Raw genomic sequence first — 27235 nt, forward strand, 5'->3', positions numbered from 1 at the left:
GCTATAAGTAGTAGTATTGTTCCCTTTCCTTATTGTTCTTTGTCCCTACAGAAGTAATCTAATTAACAGTGGTATTTCCCAAACCTGCACCCTCATGTGTTTTCCATGGCATGCTATCCTCATTTTCACCTTCTTAGGCTAGCAACTGTCAGCCTAATTCAGCTCCTTTGTCACAGGAAAGAATTGCTAGCTGCTGTGACAGAATGCCAGTGAAACATGAGCGCTCCTCCATGCCTGACAAAGGTCCTCTGCAGCGCCTTGACACCCCGAGCAGCCACTTGTAGAAAGCAAAACAATGTCTGTAATGCAGAGGGCAAACACAAGTGTTGGAATTTTGTTTACACAGGGAGTTTATGCTGTTCAAGAATACAAAAACACACTATCTTGGGTTTGTTTGCCTGTTTTTATTTGCATCTGTTAAACTGCTAATAATAGCAGTGAAAAATAATGTTCTCCTTTCAAGTAGTTATAATCAAATTTTACATTATTTAACATTTATTTTTTCAAGAAACTTGATATTTGAAAAGTAAAAGTAAGCAGGGCTTGATGTCTACGTGACAAAAGATGCCAGAGATCAGATGGGTGTCAAAAATACTCAAGCAAAGAGGGGAAAACTATGTGACCAAATAAAGGAGGTCATTTGTGTGGGGGGGAAGACTGATCTCACTATATAAGAAGGAGGGCAGAACACCCACAAGGACTGTCAGGCAACCAAACAAGGTGAGTGACTTACAGGGGTATGGCCATCCCCGCCAGGCCTTTTATGTTCAAGGGTTTAATTGACCTGTGAATTACAGAACCATCATTTAACTTGTGATCTAAACAGATTTTTTTTTTTTTCAGAAACCTACTTCAACCATCAAAGGCATTTTCTCTGGACAGAGAGAAGAAGGTAATTTTCATCCAAACTTAAGTTTGCTTTTTTTAAATAATCTTATTTATTTAAGTCAAAACCTGACTTCAGGTAGGATAAATACCCCTGAAGTCATACGTTAACAGTCATTCCAAAATAATTAACATACTGGCAATATTAATTCATTTATCCTTCACTCCTGTTATCGTGGTGAAATCTTACCTTTAGTTTCCATCCATCACCATCAAGAAGGATTTAACTTGATAAACGCATCCTTCTCTTAAACAATCTTTTTCACTGCTGGATTAGCAAATTTTTTTTTGTTTACACACGCTTTTTAACTTGCTTTTCCAGTAAAGAATCATCATGAGTGGGGACGCGGAAATGGAGTGTTTTGGCGCGGCAGCCATTTACCTCCGCAAGCCAGAAAGAGAGAGAATTGAGGCTCAAAACACCCCGTTTGATGCAAAAACTGCATTTTATGTGTCTGAACCCAACGAGATGTACCTCAAGGGAAAACTGATCAAGAGGGAAGGTGGCAAAGCCACTGTAGAGACACAGTGTGGAAAGGTAGGAGCTCAATGTTTACTGCTCTTTTTTTGCTGCTGATCCTGATGAACATTCATTTCCAAAGTGCACAATACAGTTGAAGTGTGCATCTGGTGTGCTACGATTGACTTAAAAACTTTTTAAATCATTGTTATTATTTTATTTAAAGTTTATTTTTAAGTACCACTAAAGATTTGAAGCCAATCCTTTTTTTATAGTCTAGATGAAGCATTTTCTGTTTGTATGAATAACGTGTTAATAATGATGCTTCCATCTTTCTGTGTCAGACCCTCACAGTGAAGGAAGATGAAATCTTCCCCATGAACCCCCCAAAGTTTGACAAGATTGAGGACATGGCCATGATGACCCACCTCAATGAGCCTGCTGTGCTGTATAACCTCAAAGAGCGTTATGCAGCATGGATGATCTATGTGGGTTTGTTTCTGATCTTCACATCAGAGCCTTTAAGTCCAGAGAACTGTTAAAAAATGTGCACTACAACTGATCATCTGTGACTCTACAGACCTACTCAGGGTTATTCTGCGTCACTGTAAACCCCTACAAGTGGCTGCCAGTGTATGATTCATCTGTCGTCGCAGCGTACAGAGGAAAGAAGAGGATTGAAGCTCCACCCCACATCTTCTCCATCTCTGATAATGCCTATCAGTTCATGCTCCAAGGTACCAACTATTTCTAGGTCATTGGAAGAACAGCAGCCAAACTTTAGGATCAAAACATAACTATTGAAACAACATTTCTTTTTCTCACAGACAGAGAAAACCAGTCCATCCTGATTACGTAAGAGACAAACCAAGTTTATTAAATAGATTGTGTCTGAAAAGCATTAAACATTATGTTACAATTATTATTAATTTTTAACCTTAACACTCTCTAACCCAGCGGAGAATCTGGAGCAGGAAAAACTGTCAACACCAAACGTGTCATCCAGTACTTTGCGACAATCGCAGCAGGTGGAGGAAAGAAATCTGAGCCTGTTCCTGGCAAAATGCAGGTAAGTCAAGTTAATTCAAAAAGCGACATCAAATAAAAAACCTCCTAAAACTATTGCTGATGAAGTAGTTTCGCCTGCAGGGGACACTGGAAGATCAGATCATTGCAGCAAACCCACTGCTGGAAGCTTATGGCAACGCCAAGACTGTGAGAAATGACAATTCCTCAAGATTTGTGAGTCCCTTTTTTACCTTTTAATTTGAAATGGTTCCTTTTTTCAAAACCACAGACATATCAAAGGTTTATTTCCGTGTTTCTCCTGTTTCTCCTTCTCAGGGTAAATTTATCAGAATTCATTTTGGGTCAACTGGAAAGCTTGCTTCTGCAGATATTGAAACATGTAAGAGATTTTTCAGAGATTTCTAAAGTTGTTTATAAAATAAATTGTGTTTTTTCACTTAAATGCCTCAAATTGAATCCAAATAGATCTCCTGGAGAAGTCTCGGGTGACATTCCAGCTGTCTGCTGAGAGGAGCTACCACATCTTCTACCAGCTCACAACAGGACACAAACCTGAACTAATAGGTGGGAGTTTGTGACTTCATTTGTCAGCTTCCAACTACAGTTTACAAAAATGCATGAACACATTCTTTGTGTAAAAAAGATTTATTAATATTGGAAAATGATTTGATTTTCTTACTTCAGAGGCACTCCTCATCACCACCAACCCGTATGACTATCCCATGATCAGCCATGGGGAAATCACAGTCAAAAGTATCAATGATATTGAAGAATTCATTGCAACTGATGTAAGGACTTGTTGAAAGGCCAGAGAGCATGCACAGCTTGTAAAACTTAATGAAAACTGTAGATTTGTTCTTTCTGGTGACACAAAGACTGCCATCGACATCCTGGGATTCACTGCAGAGGAGAAGTTTAGCATTTACAAGCTGACTGGAGCTGTGATGCATCATGGGAACATGAAGTTCAAGCAGAAACAGCGTGAGGAGCAGGCTGAGCCTGATGGCACTGAAGGTATTTTATACTTTTTTGACAAGGATCAACTTGAAGGATACTGTCTTAAGCAAGAGCTTCAAACTGAACCATTTTTTTCTTTTTTCAGTTGCAGACAAAATTGCATACCTGATGGGCTTGAACTCAGCTGATTTGCTGAAGGCTCTTTGCTACCCAAGAGTCAAAGTGGGGAATGAGTTTGTGACGAAGGGTCAGACTGTCCCACAGGTGAAATGTTCTCCTGCAACCTAATGTTCTGAATCATGAGACATTTGATAGCCTCACCTCTCAGAGTACAGTGGGGTAAAAAAAACTTTAGTCAGCCATCAACTGTGCAAGTTCTCCCACTTAAAAAGAGGAGAGAGGTCTGTAATTTTTATCATAGGGATACCTCAGCTATGAGTGACAAAATGAGAAAAGAAATCCAGAAAATCCCATTGTCTGATTGTTAAATAATTTATTAGTAAATTATGGTGTAAAATAAGTATTTGGTCACCTACAAACAAGGAAGATTTCTGGCTGTCACAGACCTGTAACTTCTGAAGAGGATCCTCTGTCCTGCACTCGTTACCTGTATTAATGAAAACCTGTTTGAACTGGTTATCTATAGAAAGGACACCTGTCTGCAACTTCAAACAGTCACACTCCAAACTCCACTATGGCCAAGACCAAAGAATGTCAGATGGTCGGATGAAACCAGAATAAAACTTTTGGTAAAAACATGTTGTGTTTGGAGGAGAAAGAATGCTGAGTTCCATCCAAAGAACACCACACCTAAAGCATGGGGGTGGAAGCATCATGCTTTGGGGCTGTTTTTTAGCAAAGGGACCAGGCTGGTTGATCCGTGTAAAGGAAGGAATGAATGGGAACATGTGTGGTTCAGATTTCGAGTGAAAACATCCTTCAATCAGCATTGAAGGAGGTTTTCAGCATGAGAGCAATCCCAAACACACGTTGCCTGGGTAATGAAGGAGAACCATTTCAAGGTCCTGGAGTGGCTTAGCCAGTCTCCAGATTTCAACCCCATAGAAAGTTTTTGGACAGAGTTGAAAGTCTGTGTTGCCCAGAGACAGTCCCAAAAACATCACTGCTCTAGAGGAGATCTGCATGGAGGAATGGCCAAAATACCAGCAGCAGTTTGTAAAACCTTGTGAAGACTTACAGACAACAAAGGGTATAAAACAAAATATTGACCTGAACTTTTGTTATTGACCAAATACTTAATTTCCAAGTTACGACTAAATTCTTAAGAACAATCAGAAAATGTCATTTTCTGGATTTTTTTTCTCATTTTAGTTGAGGTAATCCTTTGATGAAAATCACAGATCTTTTTCATCTTTTTACGTAGGAGAACTTGCACAATTGGTGGCTGAGTTAATACGTTTTTGCCCCACTCGAAAACCCTGATAACCCAATAATCTTTCCCTTTTGACCATTTCATTGAAGGTCAACAACTCTGTGTCGGCTCTCTGCAAGTCTGTCTATGAGAAAATGTTCTTGTGGATGGTCGTCAGAATCAATGAGATGCTGGATACCAAGCAGCCCAGAAGCTTCTTCATTGGTGTCTTGGACATTGCTGGCTTTGAAATCTTTGATGTGAGTGTGACCATCCATTACTTTCATGTGTATGTAAAATGTACAAAGGTCAAAAACAACATGTCTAGAATGTTTTCTTTCTGTTTAGTTGAATTCAAGTCTTTTCAAAGCCATAAACAGTCAAATGTTTTTTCCTTCCAGTTCAACAGTTTGGAGCAGCTGTGCATCAACTTCACCAACGAAAAACTGCAACAGTTTTTCAACCATCACATGTTCGTCCTGGAGCAAGAAGAGTATAAAAAAGAGGGAATTGAATGGGAGTTCATTGACTTTGGCATGGACTTGGCTGCTTGCATTGAGCTTATTGAGAAGGTAAAGATCCAACAGACAATAAAACGTACAGAAAGTCAAACTTCTGCTGTTAAAAGTCATTTGATCTTTGCAGCCAATGGGCATCTTCTCCATCCTGGAAGAAGAGTGTATGTTCCCAAAGGCAACAGACATTACCTTCAAGAGCAAACTGTATGACCAGCATCTGGGGAAAAGTGCTCCATTCCAGAAACCCAAACCAACCAAAGGCAAAGCTGAGGCCCATTTCTCTCTGGTCCACTATGCTGGCACTGTCGACTATAATGTCCTTGGCTGGCTGGACAAGAACAAGGACCCTCTGAACGACTCTGTGGTCCAGCTCTACCAGAAGGCTTCAACCAAACTCCTGGCTCACCTTTATGCAACACATGCCTCTGTTGATGGTTTGTGCTTTGAAGTTTCTTTCTTGTTTTCTGTTTGATCAGTTTGTGAGTTAAATGTGTTTTTTGCTTTTGTCGCCCACAGCTGAGAGTGGAGGTGGAAAGAAAGGTGCAAAGAAGAAGGGTGGCTCATTCCAGACAGTGTCTGCATTGTTCAGGGTAAGCTCTAAGGATGGTTTTCAACATGTTTGGGAAGAACTAAAAGCTTCATTAGCTCATTTTATTCACTTCTACAGGAGAATCTGGGCAAGTTGATGACTAACTTGAGGAGCACTCATCCACATTTTGTGCGATGTTTGATTCCAAATGAATCAAAGACTCCAGGTTTGAATCATAATAATAATTTCTTTCTGATTTTAGGCAAAGGAAACTGCTGCAAAAATTCACTAAGGCTGATGTGAGTTTGTCTTTAAGGTCTCATGGAGAACTTTCTGGTCATCCACCAGCTGAGGTGCAACGGCGTGCTGGAGGGCATCAGGATCTGTAGGAAAGGCTTCCCAAGCAGAATCCTTTATGGTGACTTCAAGCAGAGGTAGCAAAACTTTTCATTTAGGGACTGACTTAAACTGCCGAATGAGTTCAGTTGAATGAATAAAATCTTCCCCTTCAGATACAAAGTATTGAATGCCAGCGTCATTCCTGAGGGACAATTTATTGACAACAAAAAGGCCTCAGAGAAACTCTTGGGCTCTATTGATGTTGACCACACGCAGTACAAGTTTGGACACACAAAGGTAATTTCATAATGCTGATTAAGAAACTGTTATCTCTATGTAAGTAAAGCAAAACCCCAGTAAAGAATCATTGTGTAAACATGTTTATATTGATCCTCAGGTGTTCTTCAAAGCTGGTTTGCTTGGAACTCTAGAAGAGATGAGAGATGAGAAACTGGCAGAGCTGGTCACAATGACTCAGGCTCTCTGCAGAGGATTCCTTATGAGACGCGAGTTTGTCAAGATGATGGAGAGACGGTGATGCATCCATGTCTCTGATGATGTGGTCTACATTTGACCTTCAGCCTAATTCTGTTTTCTTTTCCCTATGTGCCACCAGAGATGCGATTTACACCATCCAGTACAACATCCGCGCTTTCATGAATGTCAAAACCTGGCCGTGGATGAAACTGTATTTCAAGATCAAGCCTCTGCTGAAGAGCGCAGAGACTGAGAAAGAAATGGCTCAGATGAAAGAAACATTTGAGAAGACTAAAGAAGATCTAGCAAAGGCTCTGGCTAAGAAGAAAGAGCTGGAGGAGAAGATGGTTTCTCTGCTCCAGGAGAAGAATGACCTGCTGTTACAAGTGCAGTCTGTGAGTTTGTCTGAACAATGCTCCAATATTGGGGTTTTTATTATCCATACTCTAACTGAATTAATAAAGAATCATCCTTGCATTTAACTGTAGGAGGGTGAAAATCTGGCTGATGCAGAGGAAAGGTGTGAGGGGCTGATTAAAGCCAAAATACAGCTGGAGGCAAAGCTCAAAGAGACTACAGAGAGACTGGAGGATGAGGAGGAGATCAATGCTGAGCTGACTGCAAAGAAGAGAAAGCTGGAGGATGAGTGCTCCGAGTTAAAGAAGGACATTGATGACTTGGAGCTCACTCTGGCCAAAGTGGAAAAGGAGAAACATGCCACTGAGAACAAGGTTCGAATCTCATCTCTGATGAAACTTTTTCTTATGGTATTTCTGTCTAAAGAAAACCACCATATACATCTGTTTGTGTTAACTTCTACAGGTCAAGAACCTCACAGAGGAAATGGCTTCTCAGGATGAGACCATTGCCAAACTGACAAAAGAGAAGAAGGCCCTCCAAGAGGCCCATCAGCAGACTCTGGATGATCTGCAGGCAGAGGAAGACAAAGTCAACACTCTGACAAAGGCCAAGACCAAGCTGGAGCAACAAGTGGATGATGTGAGTCTTAGGACTTCTGAGTGTCATCTTTATGTTAGTAAACCTGTAAACCCATTTGTGGATTTGGATTTCTCCCAACAGCTTGAAGGTTCCTTGGAGCAAGAAAAGAAGCTCCGCATGGACCTTGAGCGAGCTAAAAGGAAGCTTGAAGGAGATCTGAAACTGGCCCAGGAATCCATAATGGACCTGGAAAATGACAAGCAGCAGTCTGAGGAGAAAATTAAGAAGTAAGAAAAGAAGTTTGATTGATAGTTGATAGCAGAAACAGAAGCTCTTAAATAAGACTGGAACCCCTCTTCTCCTCTAGAAAGGACTTTGAGACAAGCCAGCTCCTGAGCAAGATCGAGGACGAGCAGTCTCTGGGAATTCAACTACAGAAGAAGATAAAGGAGCTTCAGGTACATTAGATGCTTTGGCTTTCTGAGAGCAGGTTTAACATAGAGTCATGATGACTGAGTTGTTTTGTTTTTAGGCTCGCATTGAGGAGCTGGAGGAAGAGATTGAAGCAGAGCGAGCTGCTCGGGCCAAAGTGGAGAAGCAGAGGTCGGATCTCTCCAGAGAACTGGAGGAGATCAGCGAGCGCCTAGAAGAAGCTGGAGGAGCAACTGCAGTTCAGATCGAGATGAACAAGAAGCGCGAGGCTGAGTTTCAGAAGCTGCGGCGGGATCTTGAAGAGGCCACCCTGCAGCACGAAGCCACAGCTGCAGCTCTACGCAAGAAGCAGGCTGACAGTGTGGCCGAGCTGGGAGAGCAGATCGACAACCTCCAGAGAGTCAAACAAAAGCTGGAGAAAGAAAAAAGTGAATACAAGATGGAGATTGATGACCTCAGCAGCAACATGGAGGCTATTGCCAAGGCAAAGGTGACAACATTAGAGTTTTTCTTCAGGTAAACTGAACTGTAGTTCTGTGGTATTCTAAACTTCCTTTTGTATTTCAGGGTAACCTGGAAAAAATGTGCAGGACCTTGGAGGATCAGCTGAGTGAGCTGAAATCCAAGAACGATGAGAACGTTCGTCAATTAAATGACATCAGTGGACAAAAGGCTCGACTTCAGACTGAAAATGGTACAGACTTCACTTTCCTATAAGGATCTTTCAATTTTTTTTTCTTAACTAAAGTCACCATTGCATCACACAAATAAATCCTCTTTGTGAGCAAAGCAATGTGGAAACCTCTCAAATGCTTTCGCTTTGATTCACATTTTCAAACAGGAGAAATTGGCCGTCAGCTGGAGGAGAAGGAAGCGCTCGTGTCTCAACTGACCAGAGGAAAGCAGGCTTTTACGCAGCAGATTGAAGAGTTGAAGAGGCACATCGAGGAGGAAGTGAAGGTAAAAGTCCTGAGAAACAGAAACACAAAAAGGAAAGCAAAGGCTCAGAGGACCATCAGTGTTAAACTGGGATTCTTGTTTGGCTTGTAGGCTAAGAACGCTCTGGCTCATGCTGTCCAGTCAGCTCGTCATGACTGTGATCTGCTCAGAGAGCAGTATGAGGAGGAGCAGGAGGCTAAATCTGAGCTGCAGCGCGGCATGTCCAAGGCGAACAGTGAGGTGGCTCAATGGAGAACCAAATATGAGACTGACGCCATTCAGCGCACTGAGGAGCTGGAGGACTCAAAGTCAGTCTAAGTTTGACTTTTGTCTGCTTCTGATTGCTACTAAAAACATAATAAATTATCTCTATTTTTCACAGGAAAAAGCTGGCCCAGCGTCTTCAGGATGCTGAGGAATGCATCGAGGCTGTCAATGCAAAATGCGCCTCTCTAGAAAAGACTAAACAGAGGCTTCAGGCTGAAGTGGAGGACCTGATGACCGATGTAGAGAGAGCTAATGCTGTGGCTGCCAGCCTGGACAAGAAGCAGAGAAACTTTGATAAGGTACAGCTTGGCCGTCATGCTTCACCACAATATTTGCTGTTAAAATGCTTAATAGACTGCTGCGCTCTCAGGTTCTTGCAGAATGGAAACAGAAGTACGAGGAGAGCCAGGCAGAGCTGGAAGGAGCTCAGAAGGAGGCTCGCTCCCTGAGCACAGAGCTGTTCAAGATGAAGAACTCGTATGAAGAAGCCCTGGACCAACTGGAAACACTGAAAAGGGAAAACAAAAACCTGCAGCGTAAGCCACTTAACAATGCTCAAAGACTATCTTCTATCTTCTAAAACATCCCAATATTTAACATGTTTGTCATTCTGGCATTGATGTTTGCTTCAACAGAGGAGATCTCAGATCTGACTGAACAACTTGGTGAAACTGGTAAGACAATCCATGAGCTGGAAAAGGGGAAGAAGACTGTGGAAAGTGAGAAGTCAGAAATTCAGACTGCTCTGGAGGAGGCAGAGGTAAAGCTGAATTCCACTTATCCAGTTTACCCTCAGTGACAGCAGCTCTGCATTGGTGAGATCTAAAAGAAATCTAAAAACAGAAAACATTTAAATGAGAATAAATGCAACCAAATCTTCACAAGTAAAATCATGTTTTTGGTGGTACAATTGGCTATTGTTGATAGTCTCACGCTTTGACAGGCTACGCTGGAGCACGAGGAGTCCAAGATTCTCCGTGTTCAGCTTGAGCTCACCCAAGTTAAGAGTGAAATCGACAGGAAACTTGCAGAAAAGGACGAGGAGATGGAGCAGATCAAGAGGAACAGCCAGAGGGTGATTGAGTCCATGCAGAGCTCTCTGGATGCTGAAGTCAGGAGCAGGAATGATGCATTGAGAATCAAGAAGAAGATGGAAGGAGACCTCAACGAGATGGAAATTCAACTCAGCCACGCCAACCGGCAGGCCGCCGAAGCCCAGAAACAGCTGAGAAATGTGCAGGGACACCTCAAGGTACTGCACTGAGAGGATTTCTCATGCAGCCTTCCGACATGCAAAGGAACCTAACATGAAACATCTGGTTGTATCTTCACCGTAGGACACCCAGCTCCATCTTGATGATGCCATCAGAGGCCAAGAAGACATGAGAGAGCAGGTTGCAATGGTGGAGCGCAGGAACAACCTGATGATGGCTGAGATCGAGGAGCTGAGAGCTGCTCTGGAGCAGACTGAGAGGAGCCGCAAAGTGGCTGAACAGGAGCTTGTTGATGCCAGTGAGCGTGTGGGACTGCTGCACTCTCAGGTGACCATCACAAAAGCACAGACGATGAAGGTTCAGACCGAAAAGCTGAACTAACTCCCATCTTCTGACAGAACACCAGCCTCATCAACACCAAGAAGAAGCTGGAGGCTGACCTGGTTCAGATTCAAGGCGAGGTGGAAGATGCTGTCCAGGAAGCAAGAAATGCTGAAGACAAAGCAAAGAAGGCAATCACTGACGTGAGTCACCGTTCCCTCATCTGTGTGACAAAGACTTGTTTCACCAAAACAGCAGCAGGTCTGATCAATGAGAGCAATCACTGATGTTTCAGGCTGCCATGATGGCAGAAGAGCTGAAGAAGGAGCAGGACACCAGTGCTCATTTGGAGAGGATGAAGAAGAACCTGGAGGTGACTGTGAAGGACCTGCAGCACCGCCTTGATGAAGCTGAAAATCTGGCCATGAAAGGGGGCAAGAAACAGCTCCAGAAACTGGAGGCTCGGGTAAAAACACATCTTTGTTTAGTGCTGTCAGTTTTGCTAGTCACAGCCTCTACTCAGGAGTGGGCGGTCATGGCTGTCCTGTGTTCTTCTAGGTGCGTGAGCTCGAGAGTGAAGTTGAATCTGAGCAGCGCAGAGGAGCAGATGCAATTAAAGGCGTCCGGAAATATGAGAGAAGAGTAAAGGAGCTCACCTACCAGGTAAGAAGCAGACGTCTCCTCTTTTAAGCCATTTTTAAAGATGTACAAAATAAAAAGGCTTAATGAAATTCAAAATTCAGACGGAGGAGGACAAGAAGAACGTTGCCAGACTTCAGGATCTGGTGGACAAACTGCAGTTGAAAGTGAAGGCCTACAAGCGACAGGCTGAGGAGGCTGTACGTTGTTTCAGCTCATGTTCCTGCTGCAGTATTAACACACATATTTCCTTTCTGTTGAAATCTGCTTGATGGAGCTAGAGTTCTGTATCCCACTTTTGCCGTATTTCCTCTCAGGAGGAGCAGGCCAACACTCACCTGACCAGGTACAGGAAGGTGCAGCACGAGCTGGAAGAAGCCCAGGAGCGCGCTGACATCGCTGAATCACAGGTCAACAAACTGAGGGCCAGGAGCCGGGAAATTGGAAAAGTAAGTAACTTTGATGTGTTTAACCACCAAGTTTATCTCATGTAGCACTAATGTTTGGCTTCCAACTTCAAATGTACTGAAATCAATCAAAACTCTGAAGAATGACTGGACTTCACTGCTTATGGTCAGAACCGAAGCTCCTTCATGTATTTCTTTTCTGTTTCAGGCAAAGGAGGCAGAAGAATGAGAATAAATGTTTATTGGAGATCAAATGAGAATCATAAAATATGACTTTTCATTATAAACTCCTAATAAAAGATTTCAACCTGCAGTCAGTAGTCAATCAATTATTTTTATTTGAAGTCTTGTCCTTAAAAAATGTTCCGTAAAAATGTATCAAATAGTTGAAGTATTTCTTCACACAATCCACAAACTACTCGTCCTTAATTGAAGAACTAATAATAATAATAATAATAATAATAATACATTTTATTTATAAGGCGCCTTTCTGGGCACTCAAGGTCGCCGCACAGCATGTATACAGTATAAAAAAATACAATAAACCGGGTAAAACAACAACAACAATTTAAATACATACACAATTAAATTAAATGTATATAAAAACATGAAAAGGTCACTGTTAAAGTGAATAGGCCATTTGGAAAAGATGAGTTTTTAGCTTTGATTTTTAAATGTGGCAGTGTGTCAGTGTTGTGGGGGTCAGGGGGGAGTGAGTTCCAAAGCTGGGGAGCAGAACAACTGAATGCCCGGCTCCCCATGGTGACAAGACGGGCGGAAGGGACAGAAAACTGGATAGAGGAAGAGGAGCGGAGGGAGCAAGCAGGTATGGCGATATGAAGGAGGTCAGAGAGATATGGAGGTGCAAGGTTGTGAAAGGCTTTGAATGCATAGAGCAAGATTTAGTACTGAATGCAGTATGGGATGGGGAGCCAGTGAAGCTGTTGAAGGATAGGTGTGATATGGTTGATGGAGGGAGTGCGTGTGATGATACGAGCAGCTGAATTTTGAACCAGTTGAAGTTTATGGAGGTTTTTTTGTGGGAGACCAAACAGAAGAGAGTTACAGTACTCCAGGCATGAAGTAACAAGGCTGTGTACGAGTACAGCAGTGGACAGAGGAGTGAGAGAGGGCCGGAGACGTTGGATGTTGCAGAGATGGAAGTAGACTGATCGGGTGACGCTGTTTATGTGAGAAGTGAAAGAGAGACTACTGTCGAGGATGACACCCAAACTCTTTACCTGAGGGGAGGGAGAGATGGTGGAGCCGTCAATGGAAAGAGAGAAATGGTTGGTTTTGCTCAGGGTGGATTTGGTGCCTATCAGAAGAAGTTCCGTTTTATTGCTATTGAGTTTTAAAAAGTTTGAGGTGAACCATGATTTGACTTCATTGATGCAGTCAACCAGCGCTAATGGAGGCAGTGTGGAGTTGGGTGGGCTGGAAAGATAGAGCTGAGTGTCATCCGCATAGCAATGAAAATGGATATGGTGTTTTTGGAAAATATGACCAAGTGGGAGAAGGTAGATAATAAAGAGGAGTGGACCGAGGACAGAACCCTGAGGGACACAAGTTGTAATAGGGACAGAATGAGAAGTGAAAGATTTCAGTTGGATAAACTGAGTACGGTCAGACAGGTAGGAATGAAACCAGGAGAGGACGGTGCCAGAGATGCCAATAGAAGAGAGTCTGTTCAGGAGGATGGAATGAGAAATGGGGTCAAAAGCTGAACTGAGATCAAGCAAAAGGAGGATGAATAATAAACCAGAGTCAGCAGAGAGGAGAAGGTCATTAGTGATTTTTAGAAAAGCAGTTTCAGTACTATGAAGGGGACGGAAGCCAGTTTGGAAAAGTTCATACAGATTATTGGAGGACAAATGAGCATGAAGCTGAGCAGATACTGTTTTCTCAAGAATTTTTGAAATAAATAACTTCTTGGAATATCAGCAACTTAAATCAATTTTTACTAAAAAGTTTAAATACAAAAACATTGATTTAAAGCTGCAAAGTCTCCCTGGTCTCCCGTAGCTAACTCCATGACTTAAGGGGTGGGGGGGGCCTGGTCGTCGCTGCTCCTTGCCCTTCTGCCGTGGTTTGGGGTGGCGGTCGGGGCCTCCGGTGCCCGGTGGGGGGCGATGGGGGCTGTGACGGAGCGCCTCTAGATGCAGCCACCTGCGCACACGCACACACACACACACACAAGCATACCCATGTAGTTTTTCCAGTCATATTAACCTCTTACCTCATTTTCAGACGCTGTGTCGCGAGGCGGGCGCTCCTTGGGTGGGTTGTGTTGAGGGTGCACACTCAATACGCTTTACCGGGAGCCATTTAGAACCGCGAGTGTCAAACAGAGGCGACGCCTAGTCAGCTGTTAAGACGCGACCAGGAGGATGACGTCATCAGATAGATGTGTGGAAAAAACAACTTTGTCATGTAAAATTCTGTATTATTGTTTGTAGCATTTTGGGATGAAGGGATTTATCCCTAAATGGTGTGGAATTATTATATGTTTTTTTCTTTATTTATTTTCTTTGAAATGGTTGGCAGAAATTGCCATAAGGACAGGAAAATGCCTAATCAAAGGTCTATTGAGAATTCAGCCTAATGGAGGGGCTTAGACTATATAAGAGGGAAGGGTTGGTTGCCGCGGGCGGGCGATGAGGGAAGACATGAATGTGCTCCTCTCCTGTGTAATGCTGTTGAACGTATGTAAAATTTCACTGAGGATTATTGCACTTGGGGAATTGTGGAGAAAAATAAACCAGTTGCAATTGGAACATGACTGCCTGGATCTGTGAAACACCCATCCTCATCACAAGTGGTGTCAGAAGTGGGATGGCAAGTCGTGGCAAGAAGGCAGCTCTCCATCCCGGGCATACTGGATTACGCTCACAGCCCCAAAGAAAACCAGACCTGGCCACAGGTGCGGAAGCCGAGTGGGACACAGAAATGACCTCGGAAGAGGAAGAAGAGAAGCCCCACCCTGGCCTGGGACCATCAGGTGGAACAACTGACCTGCTTACCATGATGAAAACCTTCCTGGAGTCCCAGCAGAAGAGAGAACAAGGTCTCATACAGGAGTTACAAAAACTTAGGGTGGCCCTCCAACCTTCAGCCCCAGCATTAACAACACCAAGCATGCATTCAGCCAGCAGCCCAAGATTGGTGCTTCCAACACCCTCTGCTCGTCGTAGTGCTGGTACCCCCTCCACATCCTCATCTGAACCTGAAACTGGGACTGACCGGCAGAGACCTGAGCCCAGGCCCAGGTACTACATGCAGCCAAAGATTCCTCCCTACCAGGAGGGAGAGGATATTGAAAACTATTTATTACGTTTTGAGCGGATGGCCAAGACTTGGAAATGGCCAGAGACAGAATGGGCATGCAGGCTGGTTCCTCTTCTCTCTGCCCTACCCGCCAATTTTAACTGCACCCCCCCTAGGACACACACCCCTCCCCCCTCAAAATATACATTCCAACATAAACACACACACATGCACACACACACCCTCTCAAACACACATACACGCACACACATTTTGCAAGGAAGATGGGACCTAGGACCATCTGTCCCCTACCCCCTCCTTGGTGGGGGGTACGGGGCCCTTGGCAACGGCGGCCGTATCCCCTGGGTGCCGGTTTCCTGGGCCCGGCGGTGCTCTCTCCGCGCGGGGGGGGGGGGTCACATTACACCTGAGCCGGGGGTGTCCGTGTCCCTGGGGAGTGGGTTCTGGTCCTTGCCCCTGAGCGCTGGGCCCCGCCAAATTTCCAACTGTGGCCGAGCCTGGTCGGGCCATGTTTACAACATCCCTTGTGGGCCCCCCGGGGTGCTCCCCTCCTGGGCGGGGGCTGCTGGCCCCTGCCTTGCTCCTCCCTGGACCAACCATGGGCCGGGTGGGTGGCTGCCTGGAGTGTGGGGCGGGTCTCCCGCGGGGGTCCTGACTTGTACCTGGCGTTGGGCGGGGGGATGCCCAGAACTCCTGGGTGGTGATGGGGTGCTCGTCTGGGGCTGTGGGCACCCTTGTCGTCTCCCGGCGCGGCGGGGGGGCTTCTCTCCTGGTTGGGCTGGGGCAGCGCTCTCTTTCCCCCCATGCCTCCCTGCTCTCTGGCTCTGAGGGCCTGGCGGCGGTCCTGCTGGCCCTGGCCTGGGTGGCGGATGTGGTCGCCCAGGGGGCGGTTGTTCCCTGCCTGCTGCCGTGTGGCATTGGGGGGTTCCGGCTGCCGCTGCTGCAGCGGCGGGGGTCTTGGTGTGGGGATGGCTGGGCACTCTCCCTCCTTCTCTCACATTCCACCATCCATTTTAGAAGAACATAAACACTCACCTGATCACAGGTGTTAGCTCACCTTTGCACTAATAGTTTGCATGATTGAATGAATGAAATATTTCACACTAGTTGGTTTAAAGGCATAAGTATGCGTGTGTGAACACTTTTTGTTATGTGTACATGTTGACATGTGGACATTTTTGCAGCTAGCAGGTGTGTTGATAACATTTGAGTGTGTGTGTGGACAGGCCCTGCCCTTTTTGTACTACATTTGAACCTTACCGTAATGATAAACAACCAGTAAACTTGCTGCTCTATGCTGCTTCATGGTCTTACCCCCCCTCCTATTATCACCCTCCTACCCCCCCCCCCCCTCTCTCTAACATCCCTCTCTCTTCTTCCCTTCTGTCCTTTTCCGTCCGGTCCAAGACCAAAGATTTTCAAACATGATTGAAATTAATAAAGTTTGGCCTCAATTACAAAACTTTATTAAAAAGCCGCCAAACTTTATTAAAAAGCCGCCAAAACGCTTTTCTGCGTTTTGGCGGCTGTTTACATCTCCCATGATGCATCTTGATGATGATGGCTGCCGCTCGTCCAAACGGAGTTTCATGCACTCCCGACCACTGTGACCCAGGACATTGCCAACTTAAGGAAACTGTTCAGAAACTTAGACTGGAGCTCAGAGAAAAATCTGCTCTGATAGAAAAAATTCTATCAGTATCTGCTTCCCAGTCTAAGTACATCCAACAACTACAGCTTTCCATTAACACCAACCGCTCCCTGTCTCAAACCCTTCCATGGTTTGGAGAAATTCCCGCCGAAGCCCATTCCACCGCCACGGAGAGTAACATCATTCAAATTTGTGGCCGTAAAAACAACGGGTGGGAGCGGATGGACGGGGCTCCGAGCACCACCAACACCAGCTCTGCAGGGGAGGCCAGGAGTCCACAGGACCTCCATGAAGACCAGGCCGATGCCGGGCCCAGGGCTCCAGCCCTCTGCTCTACGCCCAAACAGTCGTGGGCTGAGGTGACACGTCGCGGCCGGAGGATCTGTGGGTCCAAACCCAACAATGCCAGCTCGGAAAACCTAAAGCTGACCAACCGCTTTGCCCCGCTGGCTGAAGACCTCACCGCGGCGTCAGCGACCCGAGCGGGCTCACCGGGACCGACATCGGGCGGAACTCCTACCGTGGCATCCGGCTCTGCTGCTGGTCCCAGCCAGGCGACGACTCCCGCTACCACCTCTACGGGTCCAACGGCGTCTGCTGCTTCGGGGCCCGCTTTGCTGGAGTCTGACCAACTCGCGCTTCTTCCTGGAGCCGTGACACTGGCCCAGCCGCCCGGATCCTCCGCTGTTCCGCTGGTGCCCGGCACGAGAGGGAAACGCCGCCGTCTGCTGAAAGAGGCGGTGGCCCGACGCTCAGGCGAGCTTCCCCGGGGCTCGCGCGCCGCATCCTGCGTTTCACCGGCTTCAGGGGATCCACTCTCCACAAGAAAAACAGTTCTTCACGCTGGATTACTGTCTGCCCGGAAACACCGCTCTGGAGCTCCCAACTCTCCACCTGAACCCCCTTTAGCGGAGGCCGCTGCTCATCACCCCGCTGGGAGACCCGGACCTGTGCAGCAGCCCGTGCTCATCGTGGGAGACTCCGTTGTCCGGCATGTCCGGGTCAGAAGGTGCCACACACACTCACTCTCTGGAGCGGTCGTCAATGACATTAAAAACTCTGCTCACCAACTTTCTGTCAAACACCCCTCTGCGAAGACTTTCATCATACATGCAGGCACCAACAACATGAAACTGCAGCAATCAGAGACTCTGAAAATGGACTTCATCCACCTGATTCACACCATCCAACAGTTAAACATAAACTGCATTATATCTGGACCACTACCTGCACCCCGTTATGGAGACATCATGTTCTCACGCGTCCGTCAGCTTCACATTTGGTTAAAAACATACTGTCATTCCATAAACATTTCATACGTTGATAACTTCACAACCTTTTACAATAGACCATACTTCTTTAAATCAGATGGTTTACACCCCAACAATAGTGGTTCCCGTCTTCTCAGCATGAACATTGATCTCACCCTCCGTTCTTTCAAAACCATATCCAGCTGACGGTTGAACAAGGACATCCACACCCCTGACTCATCATTCTCTGCCATACAGCATCACATACCAGTCCGCATCACCAATAGACATTCAAATCATTTGCATTCATATCCACGTGCCTCGCATGTTACATGTCTCCGACCAATTCACACATCAGTCACAAAACCCATGACATGCACACATCAGATTTTACCCACAACCATGAAGATGGCTCTTTTAAATGTCAGATCACTTTTAAATAAGTCTTTTATCATTAATGATCTGATTTTAGACCATGATTTAACCTGTTTGTTTTTAACTGAAACCTGGCTTGGCTCTGATGCACCAGCTATTCTCACTGAGGCTTCTCCACCTAATTTTAACTTTTTATTTTCAATCAGGGGAGGAAAGAAAGGTGGAGGTACAGCATCGATTGCTCTTAAAACAATATCATCTGAAAATGTTTTAATTAGTAAATATTGTTCATTTGAGCATCATGCTTTTCTTTTTGGAGACCCACCTGTTCTAACTGTCACAGTATACAGACCACCAACCCCTCCTTCCTGTTTTATCGAGGAATTTTCTGAATTTTTATCATCTCTTCATATTAGGTACAATAGGATTTTAATTACTGGTGATTTTAATTTGCATGTTGATAATTATGATGATATCTATGCCTGTGAGTTTTTAAATCTTCTAAACAGCATGGATTTTCAGCAGCATGTCACACAGCCAACTCACAACAGGGGACACACCCTGGACCTTGTCATTACCTATGGTCTGTCCACTGGGGTGTCCTCTGTTGTTGATTTGGCCATATCAGACCATTATTGTGTGTTTTTTGGTGTCACCAGTGAAATCCAGCAGGAAGCCTCAGTGAAAACTGTGAGGAAGCGGTATTTAACTCCTGAAGTGGCTGCAAGTTTTATTGATGTTTTTAAGCAAACTCCTGCTCAGATTTTACCTGCACCCTGTGATTTTATTGTTGATCATTTTAATAACAGACTTCAGTCTTCCATAGATGCAGTGGCTCCATTCAAAACGAAAACAATAAGAGCCACTCCTAAAATGCCATGGAAGACTGACGACATTAAGGGTCTGAAGCAGAACTGCAGGAGAGCAGAGAGGAAATACCGTAAGACGAATTTAATCATTCATAAAGACATTTTAAAACAACAACTCAAAATCTACAATAACTCAGTTAAACGGGCCAGAACCTCTTATTTTTCAAAAATCATTTCAGAAAATAAAAACAACCCCAAATTTCTTTTTAAAACAATTGATATTTTAATAAACAAAGACTTCAACAAGTCCTCCATGCCATCATCTAATGCTGCATGATTCATGGGTAAAATCAAAGCTATAAGATCAAACATGTCATCTATGCAAAACACGGATCTTAACAGACCTCCAGCATTGTTTTTACCAGAAGAAACACTGGGGAGTTTTGTCCTGGTTGATGCGGAGATGCTTGGTCGAGTTTTATCCCAAGTAGACACCACAACCTGCCTTTTAGATCCCATTCCCACTTCACTTTTTAAAACATTTTATGGATTCTTTGAGTCAGAGCTTTTAAATGTAGTAAACTGCTCTCTTCAGACGGGGGTCTTCCCCTCTGCCTGTAAGACGGCGGTGGTGAGGCCCCTTCTGAAGAAGAGTCAATTAGATCCAAAAAATCTGGATAACTATAGACCCGTATCAAACCTACCATTTTTAAGTAAAATAATAGAAAAAAGTGTCGCTACTCAACTGCATGAGTTTTTAAATGCCCAAAAAATTTTAGAAAAATATCAGTCTGGTTTTAGGAAAAACCACAGTACAGAGACGGCTCTTTTAAAGATCGTTAATGATCTTAGATTAAACTACGACTCACAGAAACTTTCTGTTCTGGTGCTACTGGATCTTAGTGCCGCTTTTGATACCGTAGATCACCAGATTTTATTAGACAGACTTAGTAGTCTAGTGGGCCTCTCTGGGAATGTTCTTAAGTGGTTTTACTCTTACCTTACAGATCGACACTTTTATGTAAGTATGGATACGTGCTCTTCAAGAATCCACGAAATAAGTTGTGGGGTTCCCCAAGGGTCGATTTTAGGGCCAATACTTTTTAATTTGTATATGTTGCCTCTTGGGGATGTCATCAGGAGACACGGCATTGACTTTCACAGCTATGCTGATGATACACAGCTTTACATCGCCGTGTCTCCTGATGACCTTGAACCGGTTAACACTCTTTTAAACTGCATTTTAGATATAAAGTTGTGGATGGCAGAAAACTTCTTACAGCTCAACCAGGACAAAACTGAAGTTCTAATCATCGGTTCTGAAGACAAGAGAGAGATGATTTTACCACATCTTCATAATTTTAAACCTTCTCAATGTGTGAGAAACCTGGGCGTACTTTTTGACTCTGAGCTAAATTTTATCCCACACATTAAAAATGTCGTCAAGACAGGATTTTATCATCTTAAAAACATTGCCAGAGTCCGCCCGTTCCTCTCTCTTGCCAGCACAGAAGTGCTAATGCATGCTTTTATTTTCAGTCGTTTAGATTACTGTAATGCCCTGCTCTCTGGTTTACCCAAAAAGTCTATTTCAAATCTACAGCTATTGCAGAACTCAGCGGCACGAGTTCTGACGAGGACCAGGGGGCGGAAACACATTACACCGATTTTAAAGTCGCTGCATTGGCTCCCTGTGCGTTTCAGGATTGATTTTAAAGTTCTTTTAATGGTTTATAAGTGTTTTTATGGTCTTGGGCCTTCTTATTTAAATGATATTCTTTTAAAATATGAGCCCTCGCGGACCCTGAGGTCCTCCGGTGCTGGCCTCTTAGTTGTTCCTAAAGTGAGGACCAAAACTTATGGTGAGGCTTCGTTCTGCCATTACGGTCCTCGCCTGTGGAACGGCTTGCCGGAGGGCCTCAGGGCCGCAGAGACTGTAGAGGTTTTTAAGAAGAGGCTCAAGACCCACCTTTTTAATTTAGCTTTTAGTTGATTTTAACTGCTAATTTATTCTATTAGTTTTATTATAGGCTATATTCTATACTATATTTCATTTCATTTTATGCATCTTATTCTCAGTTTTTTTTATATTTATTTATTTATTTTTTATTTTTTTATTTTTTTATTTTTTTTATTTTATTTATTTATTATTATTTATATATATATATTTTTAATAAATCTTATAATTTTAGTATCTTATTGTGATTTTAGCCCCAGTGTTTCTTGTGGGAGTCTTTTCTGCCAGGGTTGCCGGCTTGCCCGGTGGCTGTTGTTGCAGTTCTTGCCTTTGCTGGGGCGGCTGGGGTTTAATTTTGCAGCCTCACGGCTGTGAAGTGGACCCTGGTGTTGTCCCGGTCTGGGTTGGCGCTCTGGCGATGCTCCCGTGGCCGGGCTGGCTCCTGGTATGAAGAGATTCCCAAATGCCGTTTCCTCGCAGCAGAGCCGAGCCTTGTTTGTTTGTTTGTTTGTTTGCTTGCTTGCTTGCTTGTTTGCTTGCTTGCTTTTTTATTTATTTATTCATTTATTTATTTATTTATTTTAACTTGCATTGGTAGTCAACATTCATTGTCGTGGGTCATGTGCTTTAATGGAGGGGAGTGGGAAGGGTGTAGGGTGGGTTGGGTTTTTACTGTAATGTTGTGTGTTTTTTGTTTCTAATGTTAAAGCGCTTCGAGCTGCATGAAATGCATGATAAGCGCTATTTTATAAATAAAGTTTGATTTGATTTGATTTGATTTATTCAGGCATACCTTTGGTTTGTCTGAAGATTAATAACCCCTGTTGTTAAGGTAAAATATATCCAACACAAGAGGCCCTCAGTTCTCATCTGCCTGCCCAGCTGTTGGATAGGACAAAAAAAAGAAAAAAGAAAAAAAGAATTTTTGAAATGAATGGAAGGTTGGAAATGGGACGATAATTGTTGAGGTCTGTGGGATCTGAACCCAATTTTTTAAGTATGGGAGTCACAGCAGCAGTTTTCAGTGCAGGAGGAACAATTCCAGAGGAGAGGGAAGCATGGATTATGTTGGTGATGAGAGGACAAAGAGAGGGAGCAGTAGCTTTAACAAGGATGGTGGGCAGTGGGTCAAGCTGGCGTGTGGAAGGTTTTGATTTTTTAATTAATGTAGAGACTTGAGTAACTGTGGGTAGAGTAAATGAAGAAAACGAAGTGTCAGACGTAAAAGACGGAATGGAAGATAGAAATGGAGCAGAGTAGGAGGTAAGCTGTTGATGGATAAGGGGGATTTTTGTGGTGAAAAATGAAGCCAAGGTGTTGCAGAAATCAGCTGAATAGAGATGTGATGGAAGGGAGTTAGGAGGTTTGGTGATGTTAGAGAAAATAATCTTTGAACTTTCTTTATTTGAATTGATTAGATTGGAGTTGTAGGCAGATTTGGTTTCGGAGATACAATCTTTACATTGGAGAATGTGCTGCGTGTACATTTCTTTGTGGATAGTTAGTCCGGTTTTGGTGTAGAGTCTTTCAAGTTGGCGACCCTTTCCTTTTAACTGTCTGAGAGTGGGGGTGTACCAGGGTGCAGAGACAGATCTGGATTTGAGTGAAGCAAGTGTGGTGACGATGTGTTGTGGGTGTGTGTTGTAGTGTGAAACAAGTTGATCTGGACCTGTAAAACTGTCTGTATTTGGAAGTTCACTGATCAGGGCAGATAAAATCTCAAGGTTGATATCCTTAGCATTACGGAAGGTAATATTGCGTGAACGCTTGTGCTTGGAAAGAAAAAAATTGACACTAAATGTCACAAGCATATGGTCGGAAAACGGGATGAACTGCTCCACAAATCCACTTTAATGTTAAATCAAGATTTTTCTTTGCTGGATTTTCTTAAAAATCCAGAGTTTGTTTCCATTTTTAAGCAACGTCTGTTGTGAAAAGTTATTACCAGCAATTGGGTTGGAGCAAAATGTCTCAGACGCAATGCTGGGGCGGGGATTGAACTACATCTTTATGATATTTAGACAAAATGACATTTAGTTACGAAATTATGCAAACACCCACCTGTCTTTACAGTGTAAGTCAGGTCCTGAAAATCATCTTCTGATGGATTTTCAAAGTCAAATAAGAAAACCTGCGTCATTTTCTAGGACGTCATTTCTACAGATTTGTGGCGCAGAAGTAAGCCCGTGCTGATATCCCATCTTCCCTTAGTTCAGGCTCTCTTCTGCTAGCTTACAGCCCCTCACAACCCCAGCCTAACATCACTGGTGCATCAAAAATACCGTGCAATATCATAGCTATCCGGCTGCACAGTCTTTAGACAGATTCCAGCTCAGACAAGGAAAACATAGACGTACTTTGATGTAGTTGCCTACAAATGGAATGGGGCCGAACCATTGACTGTGAACAGAACACAGAGTTTGTGGCTCGACCATTTTATTTGCTGCGTCGCAACTGAAAGCTTTTTAAAATGGGATTTATAAACTGCTTCTGATTCAGCACAATTTGAATAAAGAAATCCTCAGAATTTGAGCTTAAAATGTTTCATATATTCCCTCCGTCGTGAGAAAATGCCAAAGGAACATGTTAAAAACACCAAAGAAACAATTCTCATTGGAGTGGGTCTTTATAGGGCCTATCTCTCATGCTTTTCTTAAACCTTTCAGATTAAACTATATCCATATACAGTACAGAACAAATGTTTGGACACACCTTCTTATTCAAACACTTTACTTTATTTTCATGACTATGAAAATTTTGGAGTCACACTGAAGGCATCAAAACTCTGAATTAACACGTGGAATTACACTGACCAAAAATATAAACGCAACACTTTTGTTATTCCTCCCATTTTTTATGGTATGAACTCAAAGATGTGAAACATTTTTCCCATACACAAAATAACCAGTTCTCTGAAATATTGTTCACAAATCTGTCTAAATCTGTGATAGTGAGCACTTCTCCTTTGCCAAGACAATCCATCCCACCTTGCAGGTGTGCCATATCAAGATGCTGATTAGACAGCATGATTAATGGACAGGTGTGCCTTAGACTGGCCACAAGAAAAGGCCACTCTGAAATCTTCAGTTGTATCACACAGCACAATGCCACAGATGTGATAGCAGGAATGTCCACACATCAATGTAATATCCTAGGCACTTTAATGCTGGGAGTTGGGTCCTTTAGACCCGCTAGACAGTGCTGAACCTTTTTTCTTCAATGATTTGTGATCTTCACTGGTGTCCATGGATTACATGAAATCTTTCCACCTTTATCCACCTTTGTCATGGTAGGGAGAACACGTCAAAGTAAGGGTGGGGTCATCTAAGATAGCACAAGGGTTAAATCCAGTAATTCTATTCTATTCTCATTATAAAGCCCAATATTACAACACAGTTGTCTCAACGGGCTTCATGTCTATTGGGCATCAGAATGCGAAGCTCAACAGAACCATCGTAGCCACTTGGGTTCAGCAGGGATCCATATCTGTTGCTTCGGCTGGATGGACCATGGTGGACCGTGGTGGACCGTTGTAGACTGTAGTGGACCATGGTGGACGTGGTGGGCCGCAGTGGACCGCGGTGGTCCGTGGACTGCGGCCTTTTGCCATTTTTAGTTTCAAGCCTACAAGGAAGGGCAGCTTCTGAATTTCTCAGTGTGGAGGATGTGAACAGGCGATATCAGGAGTCTGGAACCCGTCACCAGGATGAAAGAGGACGTCCAGCGGCTGCACGGTGCTCACCCCAGCACTGAATTTTTTCAATAGTTTTTTTACATTTCTTTGGTAAAACAATCTACTTTCGGATCATTTATTAGGTACTTAACCCTTGTGCTATCCTATGACCCCACCCTTACATTGACGTGTTCTCCCTACCATGACAAAGGTGGATAAAGATGGAAAGATTTCATGTAATCCATGGACACCAGTGAAGATCACAAATCACTGAAGAAAAAGGTTCAGAGCACTGTCTAGTGGGTCTAGATGACCCAACTCCCAATGTTAAAGTGCCTAGGATAGCACAAGGGTTATAATTTTAAAAATAGACAGGGTTGTGACTGTTCAAAGAAGTCCATACTTTCTTTAAATGAAGGATAAAATATTCTGAATTATCAGTGCTTAATGCTTGTGATATTTTGAATAATTGAATCGGTTTCAAACATTTTTTTTTTAATTTTTTGCTTTCAAACATAAAAACTGCAAAAAACAGTATAGTAGCCACAAGATCAAAGAGGTAGCACAGGTTTGGGTGGTCCGCCAAAACAGAAGATAATGATGTAATTTTGGACAGTGCATATGCAGCTAGTGCTGGTAGGAAAATTTCAGGGGTAGGAAGGTTTTATAGAACACCGGCCTCGTCTGCGTTTCATTCACGAAAACAAACAACATTCAAACTTTTGCTAAGATGGATGTGCATAATGTTCCGATCACCACTAGCTCTGTATAGAAAAAGTGGGTGTTTGTGTGTTAGTCTGGGAGCGGTGTTGGGGGCGGAGACTCTTCCTGGAAGGGGCTGTTCCTCATTGTCATACTTTAATGCCCCTCCTAATCGTTTTCGGGGTTTGGGAGGGGCTGGTGCTCAGAGAGCAGGTTTTTAGAGGAATACTGACAAATGCGTGAACGGATCAAAATACCACTTAGGGGTTGTTCTTTGTGAGTAATGAACATTAAAATACACACACAGCTCAAAACGTTTATTTTGCATGATATTGGCCTTTTAAGAAGTTGGACTAAATGTTATTAATAAAAAGGGGAGTATTGATCAGCTGTTACTGGGTTGAACAAAGCTGAGAACTGTAACAAAATAATGCCATTTTATAAACAATTGGTGTATATTTCTCATGTTACTTTTATGTACATCATTACAATTGTACCTATGTTGTATATTGAGTTAAAAAGTAACTTTGGTCAGTGGAGTCATGCTCATTTGTCTGACAGCTACTCCTCATTTACTCCGATTTACTTTCATATGAACATATGAAAATAAAAATATGTTCTGATTTCAGACATTCACTCCAAAAAAATATTGCTGAAAAGCAGCAACTTTAACCTTCATAAAATATTATGTATTGACAGACACATGCAAATGTAAATTCATTTTTAAAATGACTTGTTACAGCTGATGCCAAAGCAGAACCAAGCTCCTTTGTTTTTGTACCATTTACCTTAAGAGAAACTCAATTCATCTGTGGTTTGTTCAGTTTTTGAGGACTAGGCTCCTGAGCATTTTTAACAAACCCAGAATATTAGATCAGAAAAAATATTTAGACTTCTGTCAAACAAACAGCAATGGTCTGATGTCATGGTTCTCTTTAAGCTGCATCTCAAGGCTCAAAGCCTGCTTGGAAGGAGTTATATCTCATCCAAACAAGACCAATGAGAGCAGCTGGCTGCCAGTGCTGTTGGTTTATGGAGTCACTGAAGCCAAAACATACCAAGCACCCCAAAGCTTGGAGGGTCTGTGACCTATCATGTTTCCTCCGAGGATCCCGGTCTACTTACTGTTTGATAATCTCGCTGACTGACAGTGGCAGCACATGTCCACGATGGACATGCAGCGTCTTCCGCTCTTGGATTTCTTTTCTTGTCCACACACAGTCTTCTAAAAATTCTCGGATTAATCCCCAACAGCTGAGGGCCTCTGCATGAAACAAAGGCAGAGCGGCTCTCGATGTTGCACACGTGTGAAGTGACACGCTTACTGGAGCTCAACAGATTCTGATGTGTGTGTTGGAGCATGAGCTGCATGTAAAGAATGTACAGCACACCGTCTTCAGTGAAAAACTTTGCTCGAGATTTGTTGCTTTTCATACTAATATTTAAATAACTTTAAACATGAATGTGGAAATCATGATTAAAGGTAAAAATAAAGAAACCTGCCAGAAAAAAGGATGAAACCAAAGGAAGTTTAGTGCAAAAAGCATGAAATCCTGAATTTCATAAAAGCAAGAGATGCATCGCATCAATCACTTAAAAGATTAAATATTCATGGATTAAATAGATAAAACAAATATTTAACAAAAATTCAACATTCAAACACAAAAAATAAATTAAATAGCAGTATTTTTTGGTGCTGCAGAACATTACTCTGACTGATTTTAAAATATTCAAGACATAAAGATTCAAAATAAAGCAGAACAGTTTCACTAAAAAAAATCACTATAAACAATGATCATTCAGAGA

At 43.3% G+C, this 27235-nt stretch overlaps 1 protein-coding gene across 1 annotated transcript; it reads left to right on the top strand.

Moving 5' to 3' along the window:
- Window positions 1–696: 696 nt before the first annotated feature.
- On the top strand, window positions 697–12036 carry mmyhemb1 (myosin heavy chain; the record flags this gene model as incomplete). The annotated part of the gene is given in 41 exon segments (NM_001161756.1): window positions 697–720; window positions 844–892; window positions 1208–1423; window positions 1690–1833; window positions 1926–2082; window positions 2173–2200; window positions 2303–2414; window positions 2495–2587; window positions 2690–2753; window positions 2840–2938; window positions 3059–3162; window positions 3250–3388; window positions 3477–3595; window positions 4814–4963; window positions 5105–5275; window positions 5349–5655; window positions 5738–5811; window positions 5889–5976; window positions 6067–6184; window positions 6263–6386; window positions 6487–6623; window positions 6706–6961; window positions 7055–7297; window positions 7389–7565; window positions 7647–7792; window positions 7873–7963; window positions 8038–8427; window positions 8505–8631; window positions 8779–8897; window positions 8988–9184; window positions 9259–9442; window positions 9514–9679; window positions 9779–9903; window positions 10087–10395; window positions 10481–10684; window positions 10756–10881; window positions 10974–11144; window positions 11237–11341; window positions 11422–11517; window positions 11635–11766; window positions 11933–12036. Coding segments are annotated over 39 exon segments (5817 nt in total). The 3' UTR covers window positions 11954–12036.
- Window positions 12037–27235: the final 15199 nt, after the last annotated feature.

This window comes from Oryzias latipes, chromosome 5 (assembly GCF_053564925.1).
Source record: "Oryzias latipes strain Hd-rR chromosome 5, Olatipes_Hd-rR_3.1".
Taxonomy (NCBI): Eukaryota; Metazoa; Chordata; class Actinopteri; order Beloniformes; family Adrianichthyidae; genus Oryzias; species Oryzias latipes.